The following is a 26,279-nucleotide window of genomic DNA, read 5'->3' on the forward strand; positions in this document are numbered from 1 at the left end:
AGTATTCAATTCCCAAAGTCAGCTTCCTTCTCAGTTGCATCCAGTGCCAAGGAAGTTCAGGGAAGACGAGATGGTCCTGGCCCAAAGTCAGTGGTGTGGCATTCACAGCTGATCTGTCCTGACAAATCAGCTGTGAATGAAAAAGTAATCTGCTAATTTTATCAATGACACTTCACCTTGAGTATTGTTTTAAGTGAGGGCAGCTAGATTTAGGCAGTCAATTAAAAAAAAAAAAAAATCAGCTGATTTCTGCATGTGATTATTTAGCAGTAAAACAAACTGAATTTCCTTCTCTGTTGCTCACGTGCAAACTTGCCTGTCCCAGGGTCGAATAAAGGGAAAAGAAAACAGGGAAATGAAAGCTCCCTCTGCACTGAGGAGCTGATGAGCTTCTGCTTCCCCAGAGCAGCGTTCTGCCTCTGGTATGCCTATAAACCGTAAAGGGTGGGAGCAGGGTTTAGAAATAGGCCAAAACTTAAAGCACCAGGGTGAAAGTAATTTCAGAAATAAGATTTTCATTTTAAACACTTTCTCAGGAAGCAGCTCCCCAGTATATGCAGTTACTAATGGGAATAGGATAAAATGGGAGGAGAAAGCATCTCTCCTCAAATATGCCTCCAGGGCAATTCACAGCAGTCCCAGATTTCAGAAAACTCAGAATGAGAGCTCTGTCCATCTGTCTGTCTGTCTGTCTCTCTCTCTCTCTCACACACACACACACACACACACACACACACAATATCACAGTACTTACCAGGCCTCCTATTTAAATAGAGAACAGTGATTTGGCAAGAACTTATAGACTATATGAAGTTCTACCTCAATTTTTAAAAAAAATGAAATAATAAAGTACATGAAAACTCAGAGTCACAGCCATGAAATTTCAGGGGTAATTCATTTCCCCTGTAGCACAGATTAAGAAAATAAGGGACAGAGAAACTCAGATTCTGGCCAATGTTACACAGTGACCTGGTCTAGGTCCTGGGTTCAGGTTCTAGGTTTCATGCTACAAAACTCTTTGCACACCACTATGGGACACTGTACTAAGCAAAGCTGCTCAAATATGTATTTGAGCCTCAGATTCCATGGAATCTTAAGTTATCACATGGGAATAATGGTGGAACAAAAGAAGGGCTTCTAGCTTACTAGTTCTTATTACCAATATACTTTACACAACAGATGTATTTCTTACCAGGTTGATTGTAAATAGAATTCTGTTAAACAAATTCTATTTTAAATTCAGTAGGGAAGCTGTTATTTGAAGGAATACTAAAGCAAAATACCACCCCAAGATTTCTTTTACAAATGCAGATATTCAGAGTTTGGATTTGCTTAGTGGAGCAAGGTTCATCATATTATTACTATTATTTTAGAAAAGAGACACTAATTTCATGCAATTTTTTTCTGCACACATTTTTTCTGTTATTAATTGGAAAACACTAATAAGATGGGAAAGTGGTTAAAAAAAAAAAGATTCCTCAATAGAAAAAAAAAAAATCACTAAAATTATTCAATCCTCACCAACTCAAACAGGAAAAAACTGTATTTATTCTGTCACCTGGTCAGATTTTCAAATTCACTGCCATACAAAAGAGAGTTCTTGAAATTTTTCTATGAAGGAAAATTATAGGCAGGATTCTATTTTCCCATTAATCCTTATTATAAAGTTAAATTTGGCATTCCTCAGAGTAAAAAATAAATTTTGGCATTAAGACCTAATAAAATTATACTAAAAAATGCAAGCCTTAAGAAAATTATAAAAGAAAATAACAGAATAGAAATTGTATGAGAATAGCAACAAAATGAATGTGAAACAGAAAACATGGCGATGCCCCACAGGATGCCGGCCATGCAAGAGGGGCCAGGAGAGGTGAGAGGAGGCCTTGCTTTCCACTCCCTACGCTTCAGGTCAGGAGAAGACAACCAAGGAAAGCCAGACAGGTGGCCCTGTCTACACCCCAGAAACTTATGCTGTGTTATAAGACACGGTCAGGTTTTCATCTCTGTACTTCTCACCTCTACAATAGGAACACAAGGATTTGCAATTCTAAAACAGTTTTATGAAAATTAGCCTGATTTTAAAATCTGCTTTTCCCACACCACTCTTCTCTCCACCAACCTTCCAGCAGGGACACAGGTAGAAATCATTTTAAAAACAATGGTCCAGTTTTATTAATGTGCTTCTCACCACTAAGTCCTCCAGCAAATTACCCCGGTAACTAAAACACTTCCAGTTCTACTGCTTTGCCATCTCACATCCTTAACAAGTTGATACTGGGGCATTCCTAGTAGCCAAACCCCCTCAGGTAAACTTAAAACCACTGAAACACTATTAAAGATGGCAACCCTATTATACCCACTTAGGGGGCTTAACAAAGCATCATGCACAGGGTAAAGTACTCAACATAGGTTTACTGAATAACCTATAAATTGTTGAGGGCTATTATTCAGGAGCTCTAGAAATGTCTACACACATGCAGACTGTCAACAGCCTTCTGATTATGGTGCTTCTTAGCAAATTTACACCTAGAAGTAATCAGACGTGTTCCTGTGAAGCTGGCTACCTATACAGTATTTGAACTTAATCTAATTAAATTCTATTTAAGCCTTACTAATGAAATGAGAATGATGAAATATGAGTAAAATGCCTCCTTAAGGCTATTCACCTATGATTTCTAAAAGGAAGAGGTAATGAACTCTACTGGAAAGCATACTGATGTTGGAGTGAGAAGTGGGTTCTGGGTAGTACCAGATTTTAGTGACACAAGTACCAGCAGATTTTAGTGACACAAGTCACTCATTTCACATCTCAGTTTCCCCATCTGTAAAATGGGAAACTGCCACCAGACCTACCTGAAGTAAGAACACTATGTGTATCTTTAGCTGCCTGTACAACGGAATTACTCTTTAAAACAAAGAGAAGCCATTTCAAATGATTTCTAAGACACAGGCTTTGCACATTTTAATACATTTTTCAAATATGCAGACTGATTTAGACATTTCCAAGGAAATAGTTATTCTGCCTCTCTGCTTTCTCTCATGGCATCTGTTGTTACTAGCAGCGAAGGAAAAGTAAAATCTAATGTCATTAACAGTAGACCCAAGATCCCCAGCACTCACTCAATGCAGGAGGAGGACATACAGGGAAGCAAATGAAAAGGTAAACAAAATGAGGATGAGAGAAGCTGAAAAGAAAGGCAGAGAAAATCGGGTTAATGAATAAAAACAGCAAGTCCATCTTTCATCTCTCCTGGCTCCTATTGATGGCAGACGGTGTATTTAATCTGCTGAGAGACCAGATTTAAGGCCTCCCTTTGGCATAGTCCATCCATGAATTATTAACATTTGCAGAAGCAACAGCACATCCGCTCACAGCGATCAGAGAGGATAATGATGATTAACCAAGATGGGATTATTAATCCCTTTACTTCCCTTTCCTGTCTCCCTTTCTCCTTTATTCCCCTCTGGGCTCTGACTGCTTTTTAGGCAGTGTATTTTGAGCTACAGCCTCAGTACGGGAGTCAATACCTCCACAGTGGAAGAGTAATCAATGACCAATTATAAGTCATAAGTTTTTAATATATACAAGTTTTCCAGGTATATGTTATTGACGACTATGTCCCTGATGAAGCAAAGATACCAATGAGGATGGTTATAAATTCTTTATGGACGCAAATGCTCAAAAGATAAACACACTGCTTTGCAGGCTCAAAGCTCAGGGTTGGTACACAGGTGGATAAAGTTTACAAGTTGGCAGAGATGGGTAGAAAAGCACAATTTACCTATACTAAACTTCTGTCATCTATTAATACAGATGATCTCAAACTGGAGGGCTTGTTAAACAGATTCTGGGCATCACCTCCAGAGATTTGGATTAAGTAGATCTGGGGTGAGGCCTGAGAAACTGCATTTCTAGTAAGTTTTTTGGTGATGCTAATGCTGCTACTCTGGGCTCCACACTTCAGAACCACCACCAAAGAGCTTCTTTCTGTTTGTCAAAGGCATTCGGGGTATGAGAGGAATGGAGAAGGAAATTAAAACCAACCTGAGGCAGAAAACTAATACAAAAACAGAGATGAGATTTGCAGCTCCTTTCTCTTCCTATCTCCCAGGGAAAAACCTAGATGCCTGAAGGGCTCTGCAATATGTCTGCTGCTCCAAAATAAACCCCGTTCCATAATACTCCTCCTCCCCCACCAAAAAAATGAGCTAGTAGGATGAATAGTTAACAAATGGCAAAGAACACATATGAAACTGGGAGCTAGATTAATTTATAACTTAAGTCCTAAAACATGAGAAACAAAATCAAATATTCCCCTTTCTTTGGTCATTTTCTTCCCCATCACTCCCTCTTCTTAGGATTTGGCTTTAATGTATAATCAATCTTCAAAAAGAATGAGTAAGTCGTAATATCCTCACCCAAAACCTTAGTTTGGTATGTACAGAAAATTCCTACACACCCTCAATATCAAGCTGAGTCAGGCACCAAAAGAATGAAAGCAGAATATTATAAGAAGCTATTAGGAAAGGGCCCAAGATAAGGAAAGGGGACCCATTAGAAGAGCAAAACATAAGCAGGTTAAGTAGATGGATAAAACTAAATACCACTTCTTTGGGGTTTGCAAAAGCAACTGAAAACACAAGTAATGAGAGCACATAAGGAAAAGGCAGCCACTAAGGCCAGGCTCGCCCAGAACCCATCTTTCCACCTGGCCCAGCTCAACCACACACCTAACCTGGGTTCACTCCACACTGGAAGACAGTTGCGGTGTTGCACGCTGTGAGGCTGCAAGAACCATTCTAAAAGCCATGATTTCACAGCTAAGAGATGCTCAGAAAAAAGGAGGTACATTCAACCAACAGCAATGGCTGCCCCTGACAGGACAACTAGTTTAAAGGGATGGGAGGAAGGAAAGAGGGAGGGATGCAAGGGACAGAAGGAAAGCGAGAACGAGAACGAAAGGAAGACAGGAGAAAAGAAGAACAGACAAGAGGAATGGAAGGGAGGACAGCCTAAAGGAAGGAAGGAAACTGGGAGGGAGAGAGAAAGACTGGCAAAAACAAAAACAAAGAGAAAACCTCCGGCCCTAATCTGCTCTAAACCCTGATAGTCTAGTCCACCTAAAGTTCCAAATATGACATATGCTCTGGTTTGCCACTTCTCATTTGCTTGCCATCAATGACTTACTCAGACAGCACAGACCAGGCTGATGGCTCTATCCAGAGCATCAAGTCTCTAGAGACCAAGCCCCTTCACATAAAAGGACATCTGGAAACTATACAGGGGCAGCAACCAACATCGCTAACATTTTTGCTCCAAAGTGTACCTCGAATGGGAAAAGTGAGGTCTGCCACCATTTGGTCTATGGCATTTTCTTCCCTACAACTGATTAGTTAACCAGTAAAGCTTTCATATGGGAGGGAATAAATGGAAAATGTCACTTCAAAGAAACAGGTAAGAGGTCTATGAGGAAAGACAGGATCAAACATCACGAGATAACCAGTTGGAAAAGGACTAGTTTGGTGTCTTTGCAAAAAAAAAAAAAAAAAAACAAACCCCGATAATAATAATAATAATAATAATCTGGAATTTACCCAACCAGTCACCCCCTGATGCCTTCCTCACCCAGGCATGATAATAAGGATATAGGGCAAGGAATTAAGAAGTATCCAAGTTCAAGTTCCACTCTTTAATAGTAAGAAATATCTCCATCTTGGTTTCAGTATGGTCCCCTTCTAAATAAAAATGATGCCAACACCCATTCAACCCAATCCACTTCGAGGAGTAAGACAGTGATGGGCAAAACCTGCTGCATGTATCACACAAATGGAAGACGTATTATGGTGCACCACTCAACGTTCACATATTTCTGGCCTGTTACTTTCCCCCTGTATCTTCCAAATTAGGACAAAGTCATAGATAACCATTCTTTCAAATGGCTGGAGGGGAGCAGTGAAAGGACATAATAATTATTCATAAAACCAGCATGTCTCAGATCCCTTTTCACACATTAGGGAACTTTTCCATTACAGAATAAAGGAAAAGACTATACATCGTTCTATAATAATTAACCAACTCTGAACTACAAGGGTCATTTTAATAGCTGATCTCTAAGACATGCTTCATGGACTAGTTCCTCATCTCCCTGTTAAATCACTTTTCCTTGTCATTTCAAACAGATGTTCCATAGCCTCAAGTACCTAGTCCAAACAATTTAACACTTCTACAATGGTGGCTGTTCTGACAACTTCGAGAGGCAATATGGCAGTCAAGACAGCGTACTTGGGGGCCACTTCCCAAGTTCTCTGAATTGAGCATGTCTTACTTTGTCATTAGGGGGGAAAGTGATTTTCTCTCCCAAAGCCCTTCAGTTCCCACTCACACTCTCAAAATTCCAAATTTAATGTTTCCTTGTCATCTAACTCCCTCAGCCCTCACCCTCTCTTCCAGTCAAGAGCGTCCAAGTTGTAAAAGAAGAGGGGAAAAGTCATTTGCAGACAGTGATTACTTCTCCTCCAACCATCAGCTCTCTCTGTAAGCAGAACACTTTGTCAGCCCCCAATTCTAACTCCATGCTAGGAGAGCGGCACCAGGCACATGCTGAGGGCCACTGATGTGGAACTGCCTAACTGCGAGCTACTCTGGAACACCACCACGCCTTTTCAGTTCCCTGCTTGGTCTTCTCTCCAAAACTCTGTTACGTTAGTCTGCATTTCTTTACAAGCGCCAGTCAGTCCAAATGGCACCAATCTGCATGACTCCTGGTCACCTCACTTTCATACTGTCTCCTGGAAGTGAATGAGTAATTTTGCTGCAGAGAAATTCTTTCCTCTATTCTGGAGAACACACAAAGTCAAGGGCCTTGTCTGTGTCTATAAAAACCAAACACACATAATACCCTTAGACAGCCAAATCATATTATAAGATGCAAGATTTCAACATCCCGGCACACTGCCAGAGCTTAATGGCCAGTCAGACGCTAAGTAAGGAAATGGGTCTGCATTAAACCTACAAATAAGTCAACAATCAATAGTTCAGTATTACAGTAAAAACCCTGATGTGCCCTTTAAATTGCTTCTAGCATCATTCTTCTAACTCGGGCTCAGCTTCAGAAGCAAAACAAAACAAAGATGATCAAACAAGAGGCTGAACACAACCTATTTTCACAAGCACAAAGACTTGGTATTTCAAAACTAAAAGCTGCTCCAAGATTTCACAGAAACCCTTTACAGTATACCTGTAGGGCAGCAAACCTGCGAAATAATAGGCTGAGCTTTAGACAGTAAGTTAAACTGACAGCTCAGCAAGCACAAAACTATGGCAAAGAAGCAAGCACCTGGAGATAAAGGGATAAAGGACGTTCGGCCTTCCTGCAAAACTCATCTCCCCCACCCTTCCCCAAACCAGCCTGGCTTCCTATAAAGGTTTAGAAAGCATGTTCCAGCTCCTCCCCACAGTCAACATTATTTTGCTACTAAGTGTATGTAAATAAGACCACTGCCCATGGCATCCACTTACTGTGGGCCTTCTACTCTGATTTCTTCTAAATGAGCAATCAATGAACAATGTTTCTATTAAATCACTTCCACTACTTTCCTCTTTCAATGATATCTTGAAAATTCACTTCTTTACTAAACAGTCTTGATGCACAATGGAATTTAAAATCCAGGGGATTAAGGGTAGAGTACTGAACTCAAACCAACAGAAGGGAGTTCAAATCTGGCATATCCAGCCTCTGTAGGCCTTCGGTTTCCCATCAGTGAAATACGGTTAACAACAGTATTTACTTCAGATGGTTACTGGAAATCCAGAAGTGTTTTAGTTCAAGGTTTTGGCACAGTAAATGTTCAGTAAACCTTAGCTCTGCCTCCTCTTTTGATTTCGCTGGGAGAAAACAGAAGACAGGAATTCAAACTGTAGTGCCTCAATTCACTGAACAGCAGGGACATTTAAACTAAACACAAGAAAGGAAGGGAGGTAGGGAAGGAAAGAGGAAAGGGGAGAGGGAAGAAAACACAACTATTTAAACTAGTCTATTCAAAGTGTGGTTGAGGGGCGCCTGGGTGGCTCAGTGGGTTAAGCCGCTGCCTTCAGCTCAGGTCATGATCTTAGGGTCCTGGGATCGAGTCCCGCATCGGGCTCTCTGCTCAGCAGGGAGCCTGCTTCCTCCTCTCTCTCTGCCTGCCTCTGCCTACTTGTGATCTCTGTCTGTCAAATAAATAAATAAAATCTTCAAAGTGCGGTTGAAGGAGTACCAGACCCCAAATAGCTGGTGACCAGTCTGCAGCAGGGAAGTAGAAAAATGGAGAATAAGCATTTAGAAACTTTTTGAGTAACCTGACAGAGTAATTCTGCCTACTAAATTTAATTTCAAAAACTAAGGCTTGTATTTTGCATGACTCTTATTTTTTTTCCTAGTTAATCCATTTTTACTGCATTTTCCTGGAAGTATATCTCTCAGCCTGAGATGAACTGGGGGAAAAAAACCCAAAACTTGTTTGGAAGGCACTAATTCAGTAAGGACCTTCTCAATGAAGAACACCCATCCCCACACTCATTCAACATGAAGACCTCTGGGGCAGTCTGGGACCTCATCACAGAACCAAGTGCTACTGTGAATGCCCAAAAATATTCAATCTTTAAGGATCCACAAGGCAAGGCACGTGGGTGGCTCAGTCAGTTAAGCTTCTGACTCTTTTTTTTTTTTTTAAGATTATTTATTTGACAGGGAGAGAGAGAACACAATCAAAGGGAGTGGCAGGCAGAGGGAAAGGGAGAAGCAGGCTCCCTGCTGAGCAGGGAGCCCTGCGGTAGAGGTTGATCCCAGGACCCTGGGATCATGATCTGAGCTAAAGGCAAAAGTTTAACCAACTGAGCCACCCAGGCACCCCAAGTTTCCAACTCTTGATCTCAGCTCAAGTCTGGATCCTAGGGTCCTGAGTTCAAGCCCCATGTGGGGTTCCACACTGGACATGGAGCCTACTTTAAAAAGAAAAAAGAAATCCACCAAGTCCTGTGCTAATCTTCTGAGACAGATATGTACTGTGGATAAGAAGGAACCAAGTAAGAGAGAACATACTCCCAGACAGTATCACACTAGAGTATGTGGTACCCTGAACAAATCAAGCATATTGTAACATTCCATGGCCATTTCTACCTGTCCTGAAGATAGTTTTGGCACGCCTGGATGGCTCAGTGGGTTAAGCCTCTGCCTTCGGCTCAGGTCAAGATCTCAGAGTCCTGGGATTGAGCACCACATCAGGTTCTCTGCTCAGCGGGAACCTGCTTCCCCCTCTTTTTCTGCCTGCCGCTCTGCCTGCTTGTGATCTCCCTCTCTGTGTCAAATAAATAAATAAAATCTTTTAAATAAATAAATAAATAGACAACTTTTTCTTTTTGAAAGAAAACGGAGTAGAGAAAACTCTTCCTCATATCCTACTGCTCATGCCATTCAAAGAAATAAAGCAAATCAGGCAGCGATAATAAAAACCAGCCGGTAATACTCCCACTTACATTCTGCTGACTTAATACTCCCCTTTGTTTCATAAATGAAAAGAATGGCCCTGTCAGTCCTGGTTGTAAATATGTTCAAAAGACAAGGCTTCCCAGGGCGCCTGGGTGGCTCAGTGGGTTAAGCCGCTGCCTTCGGCTCAGGTCATGATCTCAGGGTCCTGGGATCGAGTCCCGCATCGGGCTCTCTGCTCAGCAGGGAGCCTGCTTCCCTATCTCTCTCTCTCCCTCTGGCTGCCTCTCCATCTACTTGTGATTTCTCTCTGTCAAATTAATAAATAAAATCTTAAAAAAAAAAAAAAAAAAAGACAAGGCTTCCTTCCATATAAATTCTCCGAAGCTGTGTCCGCCCAGTCTTGCTCAGCAGACCCACTGCAGTGCTTCGAGAGCAGTGGCTCTCTGAAAGGCAGCGGCAGGATTCAGTTGTGGCATCTCGGCCTCACAGCTACTCCGCAGTGAGAAGCGAGGCCTCATCCTTCTGTCCTCCGAGATAATTAAAGTGGTGCACGCACTGCTGCTAATCGCTAGTGTTGCGAACCCAGGGCTGTCAGAATTGAGGGCCTGAACCTCAGCTTGGCTGCCAGCAACCTGAGCTGGAGGGACTCACTCAACCTCTCCATATCTGAAGTGCACAACGGAAGCCAGGCATCTGGGAAATGGGGGAAAGCCTAAAAAGAAAGCAATATATATATACACTGAGCTCTACAGCAAAAGAAATCCTAACACAGGTCTTGTCAGTAGAGGATACTGCCCATCCTTTCTCCCAGCTTCTGTTCCTGGTCCCCAACAAACAAATAAAAAGCAAAACCAGGAGTCTCCCCTGTCTGAGCCTCTTCTCACTTCCTTCACAGAATGTGGTTTCTTAGTGGAGACAGTGGGAACCTGGTTCCTAAAGTTTTGCATCTGAGGGGCCACACTGTGCCACCCCAACAATGCATGGAGCCACATCAGGCTACAGGCCTGGAAAGCTTCAAGATCGAACATTCTGAAACGGAAACAAGAGATCACAGGGTGCTGCAGCAAGCGGATCTAAGTGGTGCACAGGGTCAAGAGCTGCCATTTGAGAACGACAGCCTGGTCTACAGTAATGCATTCGATATTCGACAAGGTTTTAACCCCCTTTAAATTACATCCGCTCCCGTATCAAACAGCTCAACAGATAAAAAGACATGCCCATTTCTGGTTCCTGAAGCCAGCAACTTAAAGACACCAGCCTGCAGATGACACTATGTGCCCCCCACCTCCAGAGTGCTGGGGCTTCGACAGATATCGACAGGTTAAGAGAGCTCATGAAGGAGGGAGGGCATGACTCAACCTGGTTCAAAGGCACCAGGGCCAGGCCCATATGTGAAGTGCTCTAGTAAATTGTCAGATAAATATTTTAGCCAATGGCTTCTTCCAAAACACTCTTACAGAACCGTTCCAACTTCTTTCTTCTTTAGCTGGTAATTGATATTCCTTTGCTCACTACAGGATATAAGAAACCTCTGAGAAGACAAAAAAGCCCGTCATTTCCTGCTTGCTCAGAATGCATTCAGCATCCATTTACTTGCTTGTTCTGAAAGCCCCGCATTCAGGAGTAAGTGTGAATGGGTAAGTAAAAAGGCTGAAATCTTATATCCTTGGCTCACATAAATGCAGTTTTTCACATTTTCCACAGACGATGCCTTTAACACCCATTTTTATTCCAAAGTCACCATTTTTAATTCCATTCACAGGATACTTTAATGTAATTGCATACTTTCCACCAGACCACAAAGCCTACCTTTTCCCTTATCACAGACAGGCAGAAAAATTAAATCATTTCAGTACTTACCCCAGCAATCAGTATCAGACTACCTAATTACAAACACAAAACAGGACGGTACATTAATCTGCCTCTGGGAAGACACTATTTTTTCTTTTTTACATGTTTACTGGTTTTCACCTCTGAGATTTATACTGGGTCAGGGTTTAATGACAGGGAACAGCAAATATATTTGATAAAGAAGCAGGGGTGATGAGGACACTGCAGTGCTCACACAAGAGACAAAGCCTAGTACCGTGAAGCCCCTGAATGAGAAGACAGGGCACAGTGAGACGTTACGTCGTTTTCATCTGCCGTTCAGCCACTACAACTGAATGCTGGCCTAAAACGTATGTCACATTTGTTCCAAGGAAGTGTTTCTAACTAGCAGGCTTAGGATCCAGTGAGAACTGGGTTCATTATCTAGTGAACCCAAGAGCATTAACTATAGCTTGTTTAATTTAAGTCCAGGAAAAGCTATGAAAGGTCAAGATTCAAATATCCATTAAAGTCTTCTAAAAACTCCAAAGAAAGGTTACCATGAACTTCCTGCTGACTCTCTTAGGAGCAAGAGGAATATAAGCAAATAAGAATAAACACAAATGCTTAACTAAAAACCTTCACACTGTTAGATGCTCTTAGATTTTTATATATGAAAACATTTAAAGAGCAACATTTTATTCCTTCAGAGTCCCATCAATTCAAAATTCCTAATCATCCCATTTGGGCCAGATCACCACTGCAGAAAAGCCTGCTCAGGCATATTAAGAATAAAAACAACATGGGAGCTAGGTATGTTTTGCCTACTTAAAACACTTCTCAGGACTGTTATACAAATACAAACAGATGTTAACTCTAACTGAATGAACCTCATCTCTTCCTCAGATTTACGAAAGCAACTCTGGTAAGACCCCTCCCTGGTATCCATGCTTAGAAGTTTCTAGGAACAAATGAAAATGACTACTTAAAAATAATCGCGGAGTTCAGGTACTGTTCATCCATTCAGACTGCACTTTCCTGCAGCAAATCTGAGCTAGGGAAAGCTTACTGCACTTCTCCCTCAATATTAATATATTGCCAGTAAAATTCCTGACAAGCTGCTATTAGCACACTAATCATTCTAGGCAAGGCTGACCCTCTTTCCAACAAACCGCCACAGGATTTCTGGAACCAATTCCCCACTAACAACTTGCAGTACTACAAACACACAATTAACAATCAACACAACCACTTTTCTGCTTAGCTGTTATATATAGCTGCGTTTAAGCAGCAGTCTCTTAATTCTGAAGATATAAAATTAAAAGATAATCCATGAACATAACAATTTAGGTGATAAGGGGTTTCACAAGCAGTGATTCATTTTCGTACTTATACCAAAGCTATTTAGTTCTTTCTGATTACTTAAAAGATAAGCTAAGAGTGGTCTGAGCATACTCTACATTGCCAAGGCCAAGGACAGAAAAAGGAAGGAAATAATGAATATTTTATTATGGATATAGTGTGGTAAACAAAACAAGTTTCTTTCTTTCTTTCTTTTTTTTTTTTAATTTATTTGACAGATCACAAGTAGGCAGAGAGGCAGACAGAGAGAGAGAGGAGGAGGAGGCAGGCTCCCTGCCGAGCAGAGAGCCTGATGCGGGACTCGATCCCAGGATCCTGGGATCATGACCCGAGCCGAAGGCAGAGGCTTTAACCGCTGAGCAACCCAGGCGCCCCAAAATAAGTTTCTAACAAAGTGAATTATTACTGCATCATTATCTTGTATGTGATAAACCAGTTCCCCTGACTCCAATTTTTTATAGTTATTTTATACTATTTAAGATATCTTTTGCTCTCTACTGCAGGACAGGACAGATTTCCATGTGGAAATTTACAGATTATGAAGACCTTCAGTATAGGATCTTTCTCTCCTTCCTTTTTTTTTTTTTTTTTTGGTAGAAGGGGCTGAAGAAATAAGAATCACTTATCTAAGATTTGAATGGGCTGCCAAGTTAATTCTAACAACATAAGCTAAACTTGTTTACTTTATGGGGAAACATTTGGAAAGTTTTGTTTTTTCCTAAGCAGTAAAACCGACACACTGTATTTGGAGGCTGCAGGGAGAGAGATCTCAGAAGACCATGCGAGAGGCGGTGTGTAAGGGAAGCCTCACAGGGTTAGACTGAAATGAGGGGTCAGACATTTCAGAGGCGCTACTCCAGGCTAAGGAAGGTGATAACCAAAGTCCTAACATATAAAAGAAAAAAAGTTAGGCAAACCTGCTGGCTGAAGTGTACATATGCGTGTGCATGCGCGCGCGCGCGCACACACACACACACACACACACACACACACAAAGATAGCTTCTCCTTCTGCAGGAAAGTATCCCAATTTAGTCCCACCTATACATACTCCAACCACGAGGTATTTAATACTTCAGAAAAGTGGTTTCTATTTTAAAAATGTCTCTACAGAAATCTCTTAAACACATTACAGACTGTTAGCTGTTTAGAAACAGCAACTGCCATTTAGCTGAATCAGATATGGGTCCTCCCACAGCCGGGAAAGAGGAATGTTAAGGGTAAGATCAGATACTTGGTTGAGCTCTGCAAGTCACTAGAACAACTAGCAGTAGACACCTTAGCTCAATACTCCATACAGCTGTGAAAGAGTGAGATTTGATGATGTCTCATTAATTATAGTTAATTTAGTCTTGAGATTTCTGGCACTGTAAGCACGGTAACGGTAGCGGGTTGACATGTGTCCCCCCCACCCAAAAAGATATGTTGAAGTCCTAACTCCTATGCATATGACCTTATTTAGAAATATGATCTTTGCAAATGTGACTAAGTTAAGGATCTCAAGATGAGATCATTCTGGATTTAGGGTGAGTCCTACACCCAACACTAGAGTCTTTCTAAGAGAAAGGAGAGGGAGACTAAATACACAGGAGATAAACCTTGTGGAGATGGAGGCAGAGATTGGAGTTAAAGAATAGCTGGTGCCACCAAAAGTTAGAAGAGGAAAGATTATCCCCGACAGCCTTTGGAGGGAGCAAGGTACTGCCAACACCTTGATTGTGAAGTTCTATACTCCAGAACTGTGAGAGGATTAATTTCTAATGTTTTAGGCCACTGAGTTTGTGGAAACTTGTTGTGGCATCCCTTGGAATCTAATACAGGAAGTTTAGCAATAATATTATTATACTTTGGTTCATTGTCCTTCGGAAGTAATATAGCCTAATGCAGATAAAACTGCAGCTATTTTTTATGGCCAACTCAGGCAATTTCTGCACAGCCTTCTTGAAATATACAGGTAATCTAGTGAAAAAGCCCACAATATAGTTGAACTGTGTAAATCTGCCCTTTATTACTACATGATACACATCATCTCTGGTTCATTAGGTCTGTTTAGATCATAGTAAAGATGTGCAATCTGCCGTTGGTACTTTTTTTCCAAAGACATAAGTGAGTGAGTGGACCTCTGTGAGAAGACTTGTGCTTGCAAGCACCACAAAGGCACTTAGAGCAGTCCAGTCATTTCCGTGCCATGCCCTCTTAAGTCACTCTTCACCTCTTTTACACAAATGTACAGGCCCTCTTCATGACCATTTCCAAAAAATAAAATCAATAAACATTTTTAAAAATTCTCCTAGCATCAGCCACACATATATTTAAATAAGTCTTTTTTAATATGTTACCTTCACCTTCGCTGGCTGCAACAATCTTTCAAAATTGCATTCTCAATGCATGCCAACATCATCGATTATGACAAACAACAAAACAGTTAACAGTGGAAAGCCTGTATTAATTTCAAGCTTTCCATCAGAAACAGAAGGGAATATAATCAAAGTCAATGTCTGCCAGACAGAAAAGGATTACACATGTATCTACATATGTATCTATACATGCAGAAATGCAAACAATGGATGGTACAAAGTCTTGGACAGTATCTGTCAAAGAATGCTTCAGCATTTCCTTCTATGAATTTATAAATTGACATCATAAACTCACTCTGATTGATACTTGGCACATGGGATTAGGATGCATTCTCATCTCAAAAAAACTAGTTGGAAAAATTTATACACAAAAATCCATTAGATTTATGGTATGTGAATCCTGTATCTCAATAAAGCTGTTAAAATAAATGAGGGGAAAAAAGTCCATGAAAAAATATATATGGCTGTTCTAAAAACAAACAACTGAAAATGACTAAGTTAACTCTTCTTGGATAATCAACACATGATGAGAACTAAAAGGAAGACTGTTCCATGCTCAGGCCGAAAGCTGACTTGGCTCTTACATCTGACTACTAAATAAGAAATCAGGCAAGGATATGTTGATGTGTATGGGGGGGCCTAAGCACAGGTTAGATGAGCTCCACAATACAATTTAAAACTTCCAATTCCTGGGGTGCCTGGGTGGCTCAGTCATGAAGTGTCTGCCTTCGGCTCAGGTCATGATCCCAGAGTCCTGGGACTGAGTCCCACACATCAGGCTCCTGCTCTGCAGGAAGCCTGCTTCTCCTTCTCCCACTCCCCCTGCTTGTGTCCCCTCTTTCGTGCTCTCTCACTCTCAAATAAATAAAATCATTAAAAAAAAAAAAACAAACCCAAAACAAAATCTTCCAATTCCTATCAATAACTAGAACCATCTCAGATTAAGCCAAAGCCTCAGCCCTTTAAAACTTAAATTTTCTCCTTTAAGCCTTTGTAGCCAAGAAGATGAAATCAAGAGAACAATTATTTTGAAACTAGTAAGTTCTTTTTTTTTTTTCTTTGAGAGAGCACATGCACAACCCGGGGGGAAAGGGCAGAGGGAGAGAATCTTCTTTTTTTTGTTTGTTTCCTTAAAGATAGCTAGCTAGCTAGCTATTGATCTATTTTAGAGACCGTGAGAGAGAGGGAGTGTGAGCTGGGGGAAGAGCAGAGGCAGAGGGACAAGCAGACTTTGCACTGAGCCTGGGGACAACATGGGGCTTGATTGCACAACCGTGAGATCATCACCTGAGCTGAAAACAAAAGTCGGACTCGAAACCAAAACTGACTAAGCCACCCAAACACCCCGAGAGAGAGAATCTTAAGTAGGCTCCAAGCCCAGCACAGAGCCCAACCAGGGGCTTGATTTCACAACTCTGGGACCATGACTTGAGCCAAAATCAAGAGTCAGATGCTTAACCCACCAAGCCACCCAGGTACCCCAAAACTAGTTAAGTCTTAAATCTTTACTTAAGGACTAGATGACCAATTCCCAATTAATCAAAAGTTACCTTGGACTGAATATTTTGCATTTTTGAAGCTACTCTGGAAAAGCTCATGAGGTAAAATTTTGAAATGAATGCATCCTTCCTCTCAGTGTTCAAAGATTTTCAGTGTTGCAGGACCAAAACTCATAGCCATATTCATTCCAAATTAAGAAATCTCTTTGATGTAACCGAGCATCCACTGCTGGGAAACTATCTAATGGGGGTGCTGAAGGAGAGTGTTCATGTACTACACAGAAGGTTAGAAGAGAAGATCGTCATGATTTGATACATTTATAATCCTGTCATTAATATCTCAAAGTAGAAAATTGGAGTACTACGTCATAGGGACTTCACAAAGTATATCACTAAATGTGCTGAGTATTCCAAATATGTATGATAGATATGCCAAAGAACATTTAAAAGCAGTTGGTTTTAAAAATAAACAACTTTTTTGGGGGTGTTGGGGTGGCTCAGTCAGTTCTGCCTCCAACTCTTGGTTTCAGCTCAGATCATGATCTCATGAGTTGTGGGACGGAGCCTGACTGGGGCTCCGGGGCTTGGAGGGGAGTCCACTTGAGATTCTCCCCCCATCCCTTCCCTCACACACACATGTTCAGGCATGCTCTCTCCCTCAAATAAATACATGGATTATTTTTTAAAAAATAAAAATAACTTCTTTGGTATTTTAAACATTAAAAACACAAGCCTTTCAGCTAGTGCCATTTCTTCCACACTATTAGGGATATTCCCCAAAATGTATGATTATTCAAATTTATTTTCTAGCTCTCTTCCTTTTGCCCACCTCATCCTTATTAAAAGTATTCGTTTATAGCAGTAAATAGAAGGTACAAAAAGGGACAGCTCCAAATAAGCAAAACAAAAACAAAAAAATTTTGAGATTATATGGAACTGAAAAGGCATCTACAAGATGACAAGCTAATATGATTTAGTACACATAATTTTAAAAAACTAGAGACTATGGGAACATATTGCTATAGTTAACTCTCAACAGAAACACAGGGTTTTCGGTTACTGAATTGGAATAAATAGAGTAGAACTGTGGCCACTAGGGGCGCCTGGGTGGCTCAGAGGGTTAAGCCTCTGCCTTCCACTCAGGTTGTGATCTCAGGGTCCTGGGATCCAGCCCCTGGACAGGCTCTCTGCTCAGCAGGGAGACTGCTTCCTCCGCCCCCACCCCACTCTCTCTGCCTGCCTCTCTGCCTACCTGTGATCTCTCTCTCTGTCTGTCACATAAATAAATAAATAGAAATCTTTAAAAAAAAAAAAAAAAAAAGAAAAGAAAAAAAAAAAGAACTGTGGATACTAGGTAGATAAAAATGGTTCTTGGAAAGGATAGTGGGGTAGAGAGTTAATTCAAATTGAGCCCGTATAATAACATAATTAGTACCCATAACTAATAACACAATTAGTACAATGATTTGCCTTTGTAGAACCTACTTCTTTCATCTCAAAGGTAAATCAATGATTAAAATGGTAGCTCACAGTCCCTTCATTCTAACATGAATGTAGCATCCCAATTCCTCAAAACTAAATGAATCTTGAGTTTCTTCCTTAACAACATATGTGTGTGTGCCGCACACATACACAAAACAGTTTCTGATTAGATTAAAATAGTAATCAATTATGTCAGTGGCATGTTAGGTTAAATGAGACTGGAGTGCTCTATTAGACCATTTCCTGGTGCCACTAATGCAGCCAAACACTTCCTAGAAATCGATGAGTAGGTTTCAGTAAATAGTACTCTAAGTTTTCCCCAGCTCTTTGCCAACCAATACAAGCAAGATGTAGAAAAGAAATGTGGAAAACGAAGAGTAAAATTATTTGAGATCCAGCAAAGAAAGCAAGAGAAACTTATAACTAATTTCTCTGTTCCTGGATTAAGCCCAAGGAAGGAAGAAAAATCTGTTCTCATAATTACAATAATCTAAAAAGTGCAGGTTGGAATTGCTTTCCTAAATTCAGCCTCTCAGAGCACTCTTAAAGTAACCTATGTTCCCCATTATACTTCCAAAGCAGAGTCTCCCATTCTGTTAATATCTCAGGAAGAGAATTAACAAAGAAATCTAGAATTCCTAAATGAGCTGGTCAACAAATGAGCTGGTTAAGCAGGCCTTCAGCCTGGTTTGCATATCCAGGGTTCGACCTACACCAGTCCTGCAAGCCCTTACCTGAATGTCTGTATCCTTCACAGGCTCAAGAGGCTCAAAGGTGGTGGCCGCACTCAGACTCTCCAGTCGCTGGGAGATGTGGGATATGTCAAGTCCCCGAGACCCAAGGAGAACTGACCTATAGTACAATACGGGGCAAGGAGAAAAAAGCAGGATTAGGATATTGAATATGCTTTATAAAATACCAGAGACTATTTTTTATTCAAAACTTATGTACTGCTCAGGTGAGCTTTTTTATACCTTTCCATAAAGCTCTCTCACATAGCGAAAGAGACACAATATTGCATGTGGTAATAAGAGAGAGTTCTGGTCATGCCTGAATTAGAATAAAATTTGCCTAGAATAAAATGACAGTATACTAACAAAATGATAGGCTAGACAACTCCACATATTTCACAGTAAAGAAAATCAGGAGGTAGATGCTATTTTCACCCCCCATTTTACAGATGGGAGAACTAAAGGTGCAGAGAGGTTAAGTGACTTCTCCAAAGTCACAGAGCCAGAAAATGCCAGAGCCAAGTCATCAGGCTCCAGAGCACAAACTCTTAACCACTGTCCTATATTCACAGCCTCTATAAAGACAGATATGTGAACACAACATCTGAGAAGCTTCAAGAGTAACCCAGTCCTAATTTTATTCATCAGTTGAAGAAACTAAAAGTCTGGGACCATCGAAGATTTGCAAAGGGCAGCTGAACCAGAATCCAAGGCTGGTTCTCCATGGCTTCTCTTTAAAAGACAAACATCATATCTAGTACACCTTCAAGTTCCCGCTCTGCTGCCCATTCCAATAGTACAGGAGCCTGTCACCGAACAAATGCTTTGAAGAGAGGTGGGAAAAATACAACTACCTTTACTTCTACTTACTTCAGGGAACGTAACAATAGAAGAGTTTTTAAAAAAAAATCAGTCTCACTAATATCTCGAACACTCTCTGGAAGAAAGAAATTTAGGGGAATTAGATGCTTAGACTATTGTTTTTAGATGACGATTTAGTATCCCAAAACCCGACTGACAAAGTTTACATTCCTTCTGAGGAACTCAGAAGCTACACCAACAGGAAGCACAAGTAACCCAAAATCTATGGCTTTGACACCTAAGACTTCTACTTCTGTACTAACAGACTTTTTAGAGAAGAAGAAAGGACTTTGTGTTTAGTTCTATTCTACAAGGTACTACAGAAATAGGTGATGTGCACCCAGAGGGCTCCCTGCTGTAGATTTTTGTCTCTTCCAATGTAGACAAGTCAACTAGAATGCCATCTCTGAGGCTTCTCTTCCAGGCTACCCTGTCAGATAAATAATCTTGCCTCTCTGTTCTAACAATCCTTAAAGCTAACCTTCTAATTCAGTAGTTCCCAGCCCTGGTTGCACATTAGAATCACCTAGTCAACTTTGCTCCCAGTGATTCTGAGTAGTGCTGAGTGAAGCCTGGAGCACGGGTATCAGTGTAATGCCTCCCTCCTTTTTTAATAATAGCTTTACTGAGAAATAATTCACATACCATACAATTTACCCATTTAAAGTATACAGCTCAGTATGTTTTAGTATATTCACAGAGTTGTAAAGCTTTCACCTTTTAGAACATTTTTTTTACAACATTTAGGACATTTTACAAAATTCAGCACATTTTCATTAACCCCCAAACCAATCCCCTACCCACCAGCAGTCATTTCCCATGTCCGTTCCCAAACTACCCCCAACCTCTGAAAACTATCAATCCATTTTGTTTCTATAGATTTGCCTATTCTGGACATTTCATATAAACAGAATCATACAACATGTGCTGTTTTGTGACTATCCTCTTTCACTTAGCATAATGCTTGTCAAAATTTATCCATGCTCTAGTATGTATCAGTACTTCATTTCTTTTTATAATTGAACAGTATTCCATTATATGGATATATCACATTTTATATTTATTAATGTATCCATTCATCAGCTGATAGGACATTTGGGTTGTTTCCACTTTGGGGCTATTATGAAAAGTGCTGCCACGATAATTCATGTAGCATTTTTGTGTGAATACTGTTTTCATTTTTCTTGGATATATACCTAAAAGTAGAATTGCTAGATCATATAGTAACTCTGTTTAACCTTCTGAAGAACTGCCAGATGGTTTTCCAAAGCAGCTACACCATTTTATATTCTCATTAGCAATGTATAAGAACTCCAATTGTTTTCTACACCCTTGCCAATACTTGTCATCACCTTTTTGATCATAGTCATTTTAGTGGGCCCTCCTTATTAAATAAACCCTTATAGAAAAACAATTCTAAATACAAAATTAAATAGTAAACCTCCTTGTACCCATTACCCAGCTTCAACAATTAACATGTCATAGTCAACCCTGTTTCACCTATATCCCTACTTCTTTTCCTCTTTCCACCACCCAGATTATTTTGAAGTAGATTCCAGAGAATCCCCCAATTATTTAATAATTTAAATTTTGTGTTTTTTTCTGAATGGGATACAAATAAGATCTCTACTTGTGAATGATATGCCTCCTAAATCTTTTTTAATCTATAGTCTGCTCTTTCATCTCATTTTTTCCCCTTACAATTTATCAGCAACTCTGGATTATTTGTCCTGTAGAGCAGTACTACTTAAACTTGAACTGTACATGTGAATCACCTGAGAAGCATATTAAAATGCAGATTCTGATTCAGTAGGTCTAGGATGGGACCTGAGATTCTCCATTTCTAAAAAGCTCACAGTTGATGCTTCTCCTATTGATCCATGACCTACACTAAAAGTAGGAAGGATACAGTTTCCCACATAACAAGTTTTATTGACTGCAACCTCGAGATGTCATCTGACATGTTCCTCCAGCCTCTGTATTTCCTATCAATTGAAAGTAAGCTCTAAAAGGTTTGATCAGATTCAGGTGTCATTATATTTGGTTAGATTACTTGAAACTAAAGATTACTTGAGACAAGAAGTCTGTAATGTCTGGTTATTTCTTTTGGAATGTTAGCAGATACTGATAATCACTGCTTAGAGATACTAATTCCTTAGAGGTTGCAAAATAGTGGTGCTCTTTTTTTTCTTTTTAAGATTTATTTATTTGAGAGAGAGAGAAAGAGAGAGAGTGCGCGTGTACACGCACACATTGGGGGAGGGGTGAGAATTTCCAGCAGACTCCCTACTGAGTGCAGAGCCTGACCTGACAACCCAGAGATCATGAACTGAGCTGAAACCAAGAGTCAATTCTTAACCAACTGAGCCACCCAGGCACCCCAGGCATTCTATTTTTATTAGCTAGAATATTTCCTTTCAGAAAAACTCTTCATCCATTATGTGGTTATTCTGAATAATGAGATGGTTCTCTAGCATCCTCAGAGTGACTGGTGAGTTTCCTTTTGGTATCCTTATGAACTCATGAATTTAAAGTCATAAACATATGAACTGAAACATATTAAACACTTACTGTTGTGTTTCAATCCACTGCAGTTACTATCCTTATCATCCTCAAACTGTCTCCTCCACCAGTAGAAACCTTTTAAGGATGGTTTCGAATTCTCTTGACATAACTCAAGTAGGCCTTAGTAACTTCCCTATCTGGTATGACAAGATATTTCATGTTCATCTCATACAGACCTGGAGTCAACCAAGACTTCAAAGAGCCCCCACTGTTTTATTAAAAGATGGATTTTAGGGCAGAAGACATGAACAGACACTTCTCCAATGAAGACATACAAATGGCTATCAGACACATGAAAAAATGTTCATCATCACTCGGGGAGATTCAAATCAAAACCACATTGAGATACCACCTTACACCGGTTAGAATGGCCAAAATTAACAAAACAGTAAACAATGTGTGTTGGAGAGGATGTGGAAAAAGGGGAACCCTCTTTCTTACACTGTTGATAGAAATGCAAGTCGGTGCAGCCACTGTGGAAAACAGTGTGGAGATTCCTTAAGAAATTAAAAATGGAGCTACCCTATAGTAGTGCAATTGCACTACTGGGTATTTACCCCAAAGATACAGATGGAGTGAAAAGAAGGGCCATCTGTACTCCAATGTTCATAGCAGCAATGGCCACGGGCACCAAACTGTGGAAAGAACCAAGATGCCCTTCAATGGACAAATGGATAAGGAAGATGTGGTCCATATACACTATGGAGTATTATGCCTCCATCAGAAAGGATGAATACCCAACTTTTGTAGCAACATGGATGGGACTGGAAGAGTATACTGAGTGAAATAAGTCAAGCAGAGAGAGTCAATTATCGTATGGTTTCACTTATTTGTGGAGCATAAGAAATAACATGGAGGACATGGGGAGATAGAAGGGAGTTGGGGGAAACTGGAGGGGGAGATGAACAATAAGAGACTATGGACTCTGAAAAACAATCTGAGGGTTTTGAAGGGGTTGGGGGTGGAAGGTTGGGTAAGCCTGGTGGCGGGTATTATAGAGGGCACGTAGTGCATGGAGCACTGGGTGTGGTACATAAACAATGAATTCTGGTACACTGAAAAGAAATTTAAAAAATTAAAAATTAAAAAAAAAAAAAAAAGATGGGGGGCGCCTGGATGGCTCAGATGGTTAAGCATCTGCCTTTGGCCCAGGTCATGATCTCAGGGTTCTGGGATCGAGCCTCGTATCAGGCTCCCTGGTCAGCGGGAAGCCTCCTTCCCCCTTGCTCTCTGCCTACCTCTGCCTGCTTGTGATCTCTCTCTCTCTATCAAATAAATAAATAAAATCTTAAAAAAAATAAAAAAAAGATGGATTTTTAGAGGCAACTATGTGGGTACTAGGACTGCTCAGTGCTACACTGTTTCTAGGCTTTCTCCTAAGTAGAGCTAGAAATGAAGTTTTTACTTTTGTTTCAGTTTTCTTAAGATAAATTACATGATGAGTTTATACTAATAATCCCAATTCAAAATTTAAAACACAAAATTTTGGGTTAACCTCACAGATTTTCTTCCTACATCTCCTTTCTCCCACACCCCAATTCCTAGTTTCAGTATCTATAACTACTTATTTGCTTTATCCTACACTATACACACAACAGTCTCAAAACAGCAGTAACAACACCTCCAACATGATAACTTATGACAGATTAAGATACCACTTGGAACTGTTCCTCTCTCTGTAGTTATGTCACCAACTGGATTAAACTTATTTTCATTTTTTAGGAACTCCTTTTTTAGTTTGTTTTATAATAATGTAAAATATTTACACAATTCCAAAGTCAAAAAAAAGTCCCTGTCTTCTCCACCTTATTTAAGGTTACTTAACCTTTTGTTTGTTTACCTTCTGTATAAATCATGCCTTGTTAAGAAAGGGGGTAAGAAAAGCAAGGAGGAAGACCAGTCTGAGTGACTTCTCAGGAAAGGTAGTAGGATGGGGAAAAGTCCACAATACCAGCACAAGGGAGGGGCAGATTGGCAGAGTTTATGTGAAAGAAGAAAAAAGAACCAAAGAAGAAAAACTGGAAAAAAAAATTTTTTTTTCTGAAAGCAGGAAGAATGTAGAATGGAAACAAATGGACAAAAGGTAGAACCTCTGTATATACAGTACCTTGTTTTATGTATTTGGCAATAGACTCATGTGAATATTTTCCATCAGTTTAAAAGATGAACTTTAAAACTCAAAAAAAATTTTTTAAATATTTTATTTATTTATTTGACAGAGAGATCACAAGCAGGCAGAGAGACAGGCAGAGAGTGGGGAGGAAGCAGGCTCCCTGCTGGGCAGAGAGCCCTACAGGGCTCATGATCTGAGCCGAAGGCAGAGGCTTAACCCACTAAACCACCCAGGCACCCCAAAACTCAAAATTCTTAATACCCAACAAAGATTTACATTTCATGAACCTCTAAATCTGAATTCAAATGAACAATCTTGAAAATAATTATTAAAGCAATTGCATTGTGAGCAGTGACTAAATTATATTAACAAATTAAAAATTTTTAGTTATAATTATGGTGCTGTGATTTTATTACTGGAGTCATAACTTAAGAGATATATTTGAGGGGCGCCTGGGGGGCTCAGTCATTAAGCATCTGCCTTCGGCTCAGGTCATGATCCCAGGGTCCTGGGGTCAAACCTCGCATCAGGCTCCCTGCTCAGCGGTAAGCCTGCTTCTCCCTCTCCCACTCCCCCTGCTTGTGTACCCTTTCTCGCTATGTCTCTCTCCGTCCAAAAAAAAAAAAAAAGAGAAAGAGAGAGAGAGATATTTGATGTCTAAAATCGGTTTCTAAATCTGAGTGGGATTACAGCTGAAACAAACAGGGTCATGATTTAGTAATTATTAAAACTGGGTGATGGGTATGTAGAGTTTCAGTAAACTTTTGTCTCTTCTTGTCTGTTTGTTAAACACTTTAAGTAATGAAATTATTTAAGAAAAGAAAAAGTCCTATGAATCCACTTACTAGAAGTAACTGTGAAATTAACAGGATTTGTAGGGAAAACGAAGCAACTAGGTGAGAGTATGCAAAGCCAGACTGTGGGAAACTATATAAGGACAAATGAGTTCAGTCCTTCATTACAAAACAGCTCCAAGGGAAAAGATAAGTGAGCACTTACCAAACAAAAGAAATTTAAGAGATTTATCAAGGGGTCACAATAAATACATACAGCATATTGGGATTCTGAGTCAAACAAATTGGTAAACATTTAACATATGAGATATTTGAACAGACTAAAAATTTTATATTAAAGTATTATATTTACTTATATTTTAGATACAGAATTACAGTTATGTTTAAAAATAAAGGAATTCATTTTTCGAGATTCACTTGGAAGTATCTGTGGGTGAAACAGTGTATTGGCTGGGATCTGCTTAAAAAGTCATTAGATGGGGAATAGAAAGGAAAACCGTCCCTGATTGGTAATTGTTGAAACTGAGTGTTAATATTCAAAATCTAGCCATCCCATGGAACACGAGATACAGGCAATAAAAACTCATGAATTCAAGAGAAGTAAAACAATATTCTGAAGAAAAACTAAGCCACAAATTGGCTTGTTTTTGGAAAAAAATAGCTCTATAGAACTGAGGTACCCTGACTCTTCATAAGCATTTATTCCACTTCCTTAAAAACCTCTTCAATATAAATATATATATTTTTTTTCTTTTTTAAGATTTTACTTATTTGTCAGAGAGAGAGAGAGCACAAGCAGGGGAAACAGAAGGCTCATGTCTGAGCCCAAGGCAGATGCTTAACCGACTAAGCCACCTAGGCGCCCCTCAAAATATATTCTTGGTAATTTAAAAAAAAAAAAAAAGTCTTTATTTTCTGTATCTGATGCTCTGACAACTGGGGCCTTGCTGATATTGGAAGGGCTGTCCCTCCCAAGGTTAGCTAATTCTGAGAGGCGAGTACAAATTTCAAATGCAAACTAATGAGTCCAGAGACCAGACCCCAACCACCTCCTTTCCTGAGCCACTTTTCACCCCATGGCTAGGTACTAGACAATCAGAGTCAACTATACCTCAGAGCCCACTGAAGTTACTCAAACTAGCCAATCCTAAGTTTGTTGACCCTGCCTTGCCTTACTTTCCCACAGAAACCATAATACAGGCTTTGGCCCACATTTTCTCCTTGCTCTCACTGCATCCTG

General features: G+C 40.1%; 1 protein-coding gene across 4 annotated transcripts in view; it reads right to left on the reverse strand.

The window, feature by feature from the left end:
- NUP93 (nucleoporin 93) overlaps positions 1–26,279 on the reverse strand; it is a 109,629-nt gene that overhangs the window by 57,982 nt on the left and 25,368 nt on the right. For all 4 annotated transcript variants that reach the window (XR_009348646.1, XM_059151918.1, XM_059151916.1 and 1 more), the window contains exon 3: positions 18,710–18,827. Coding sequence is in view for 3 of the 4 variants with exons in the window: in XM_059151918.1 (XP_059007901.1) it covers positions 18,710–18,827 (118 nt within the window). In the remaining variant the exon portion in view is untranslated. The remainder of the gene's footprint in view (positions 1–18,709; positions 18,828–26,279) is intronic.

This window comes from Mustela lutreola, chromosome 16 (genome assembly GCF_030435805.1).
Source record: "Mustela lutreola isolate mMusLut2 chromosome 16, mMusLut2.pri, whole genome shotgun sequence".
NCBI lineage: Eukaryota > Metazoa > Chordata > Mammalia > Carnivora > Mustelidae > Mustela > Mustela lutreola.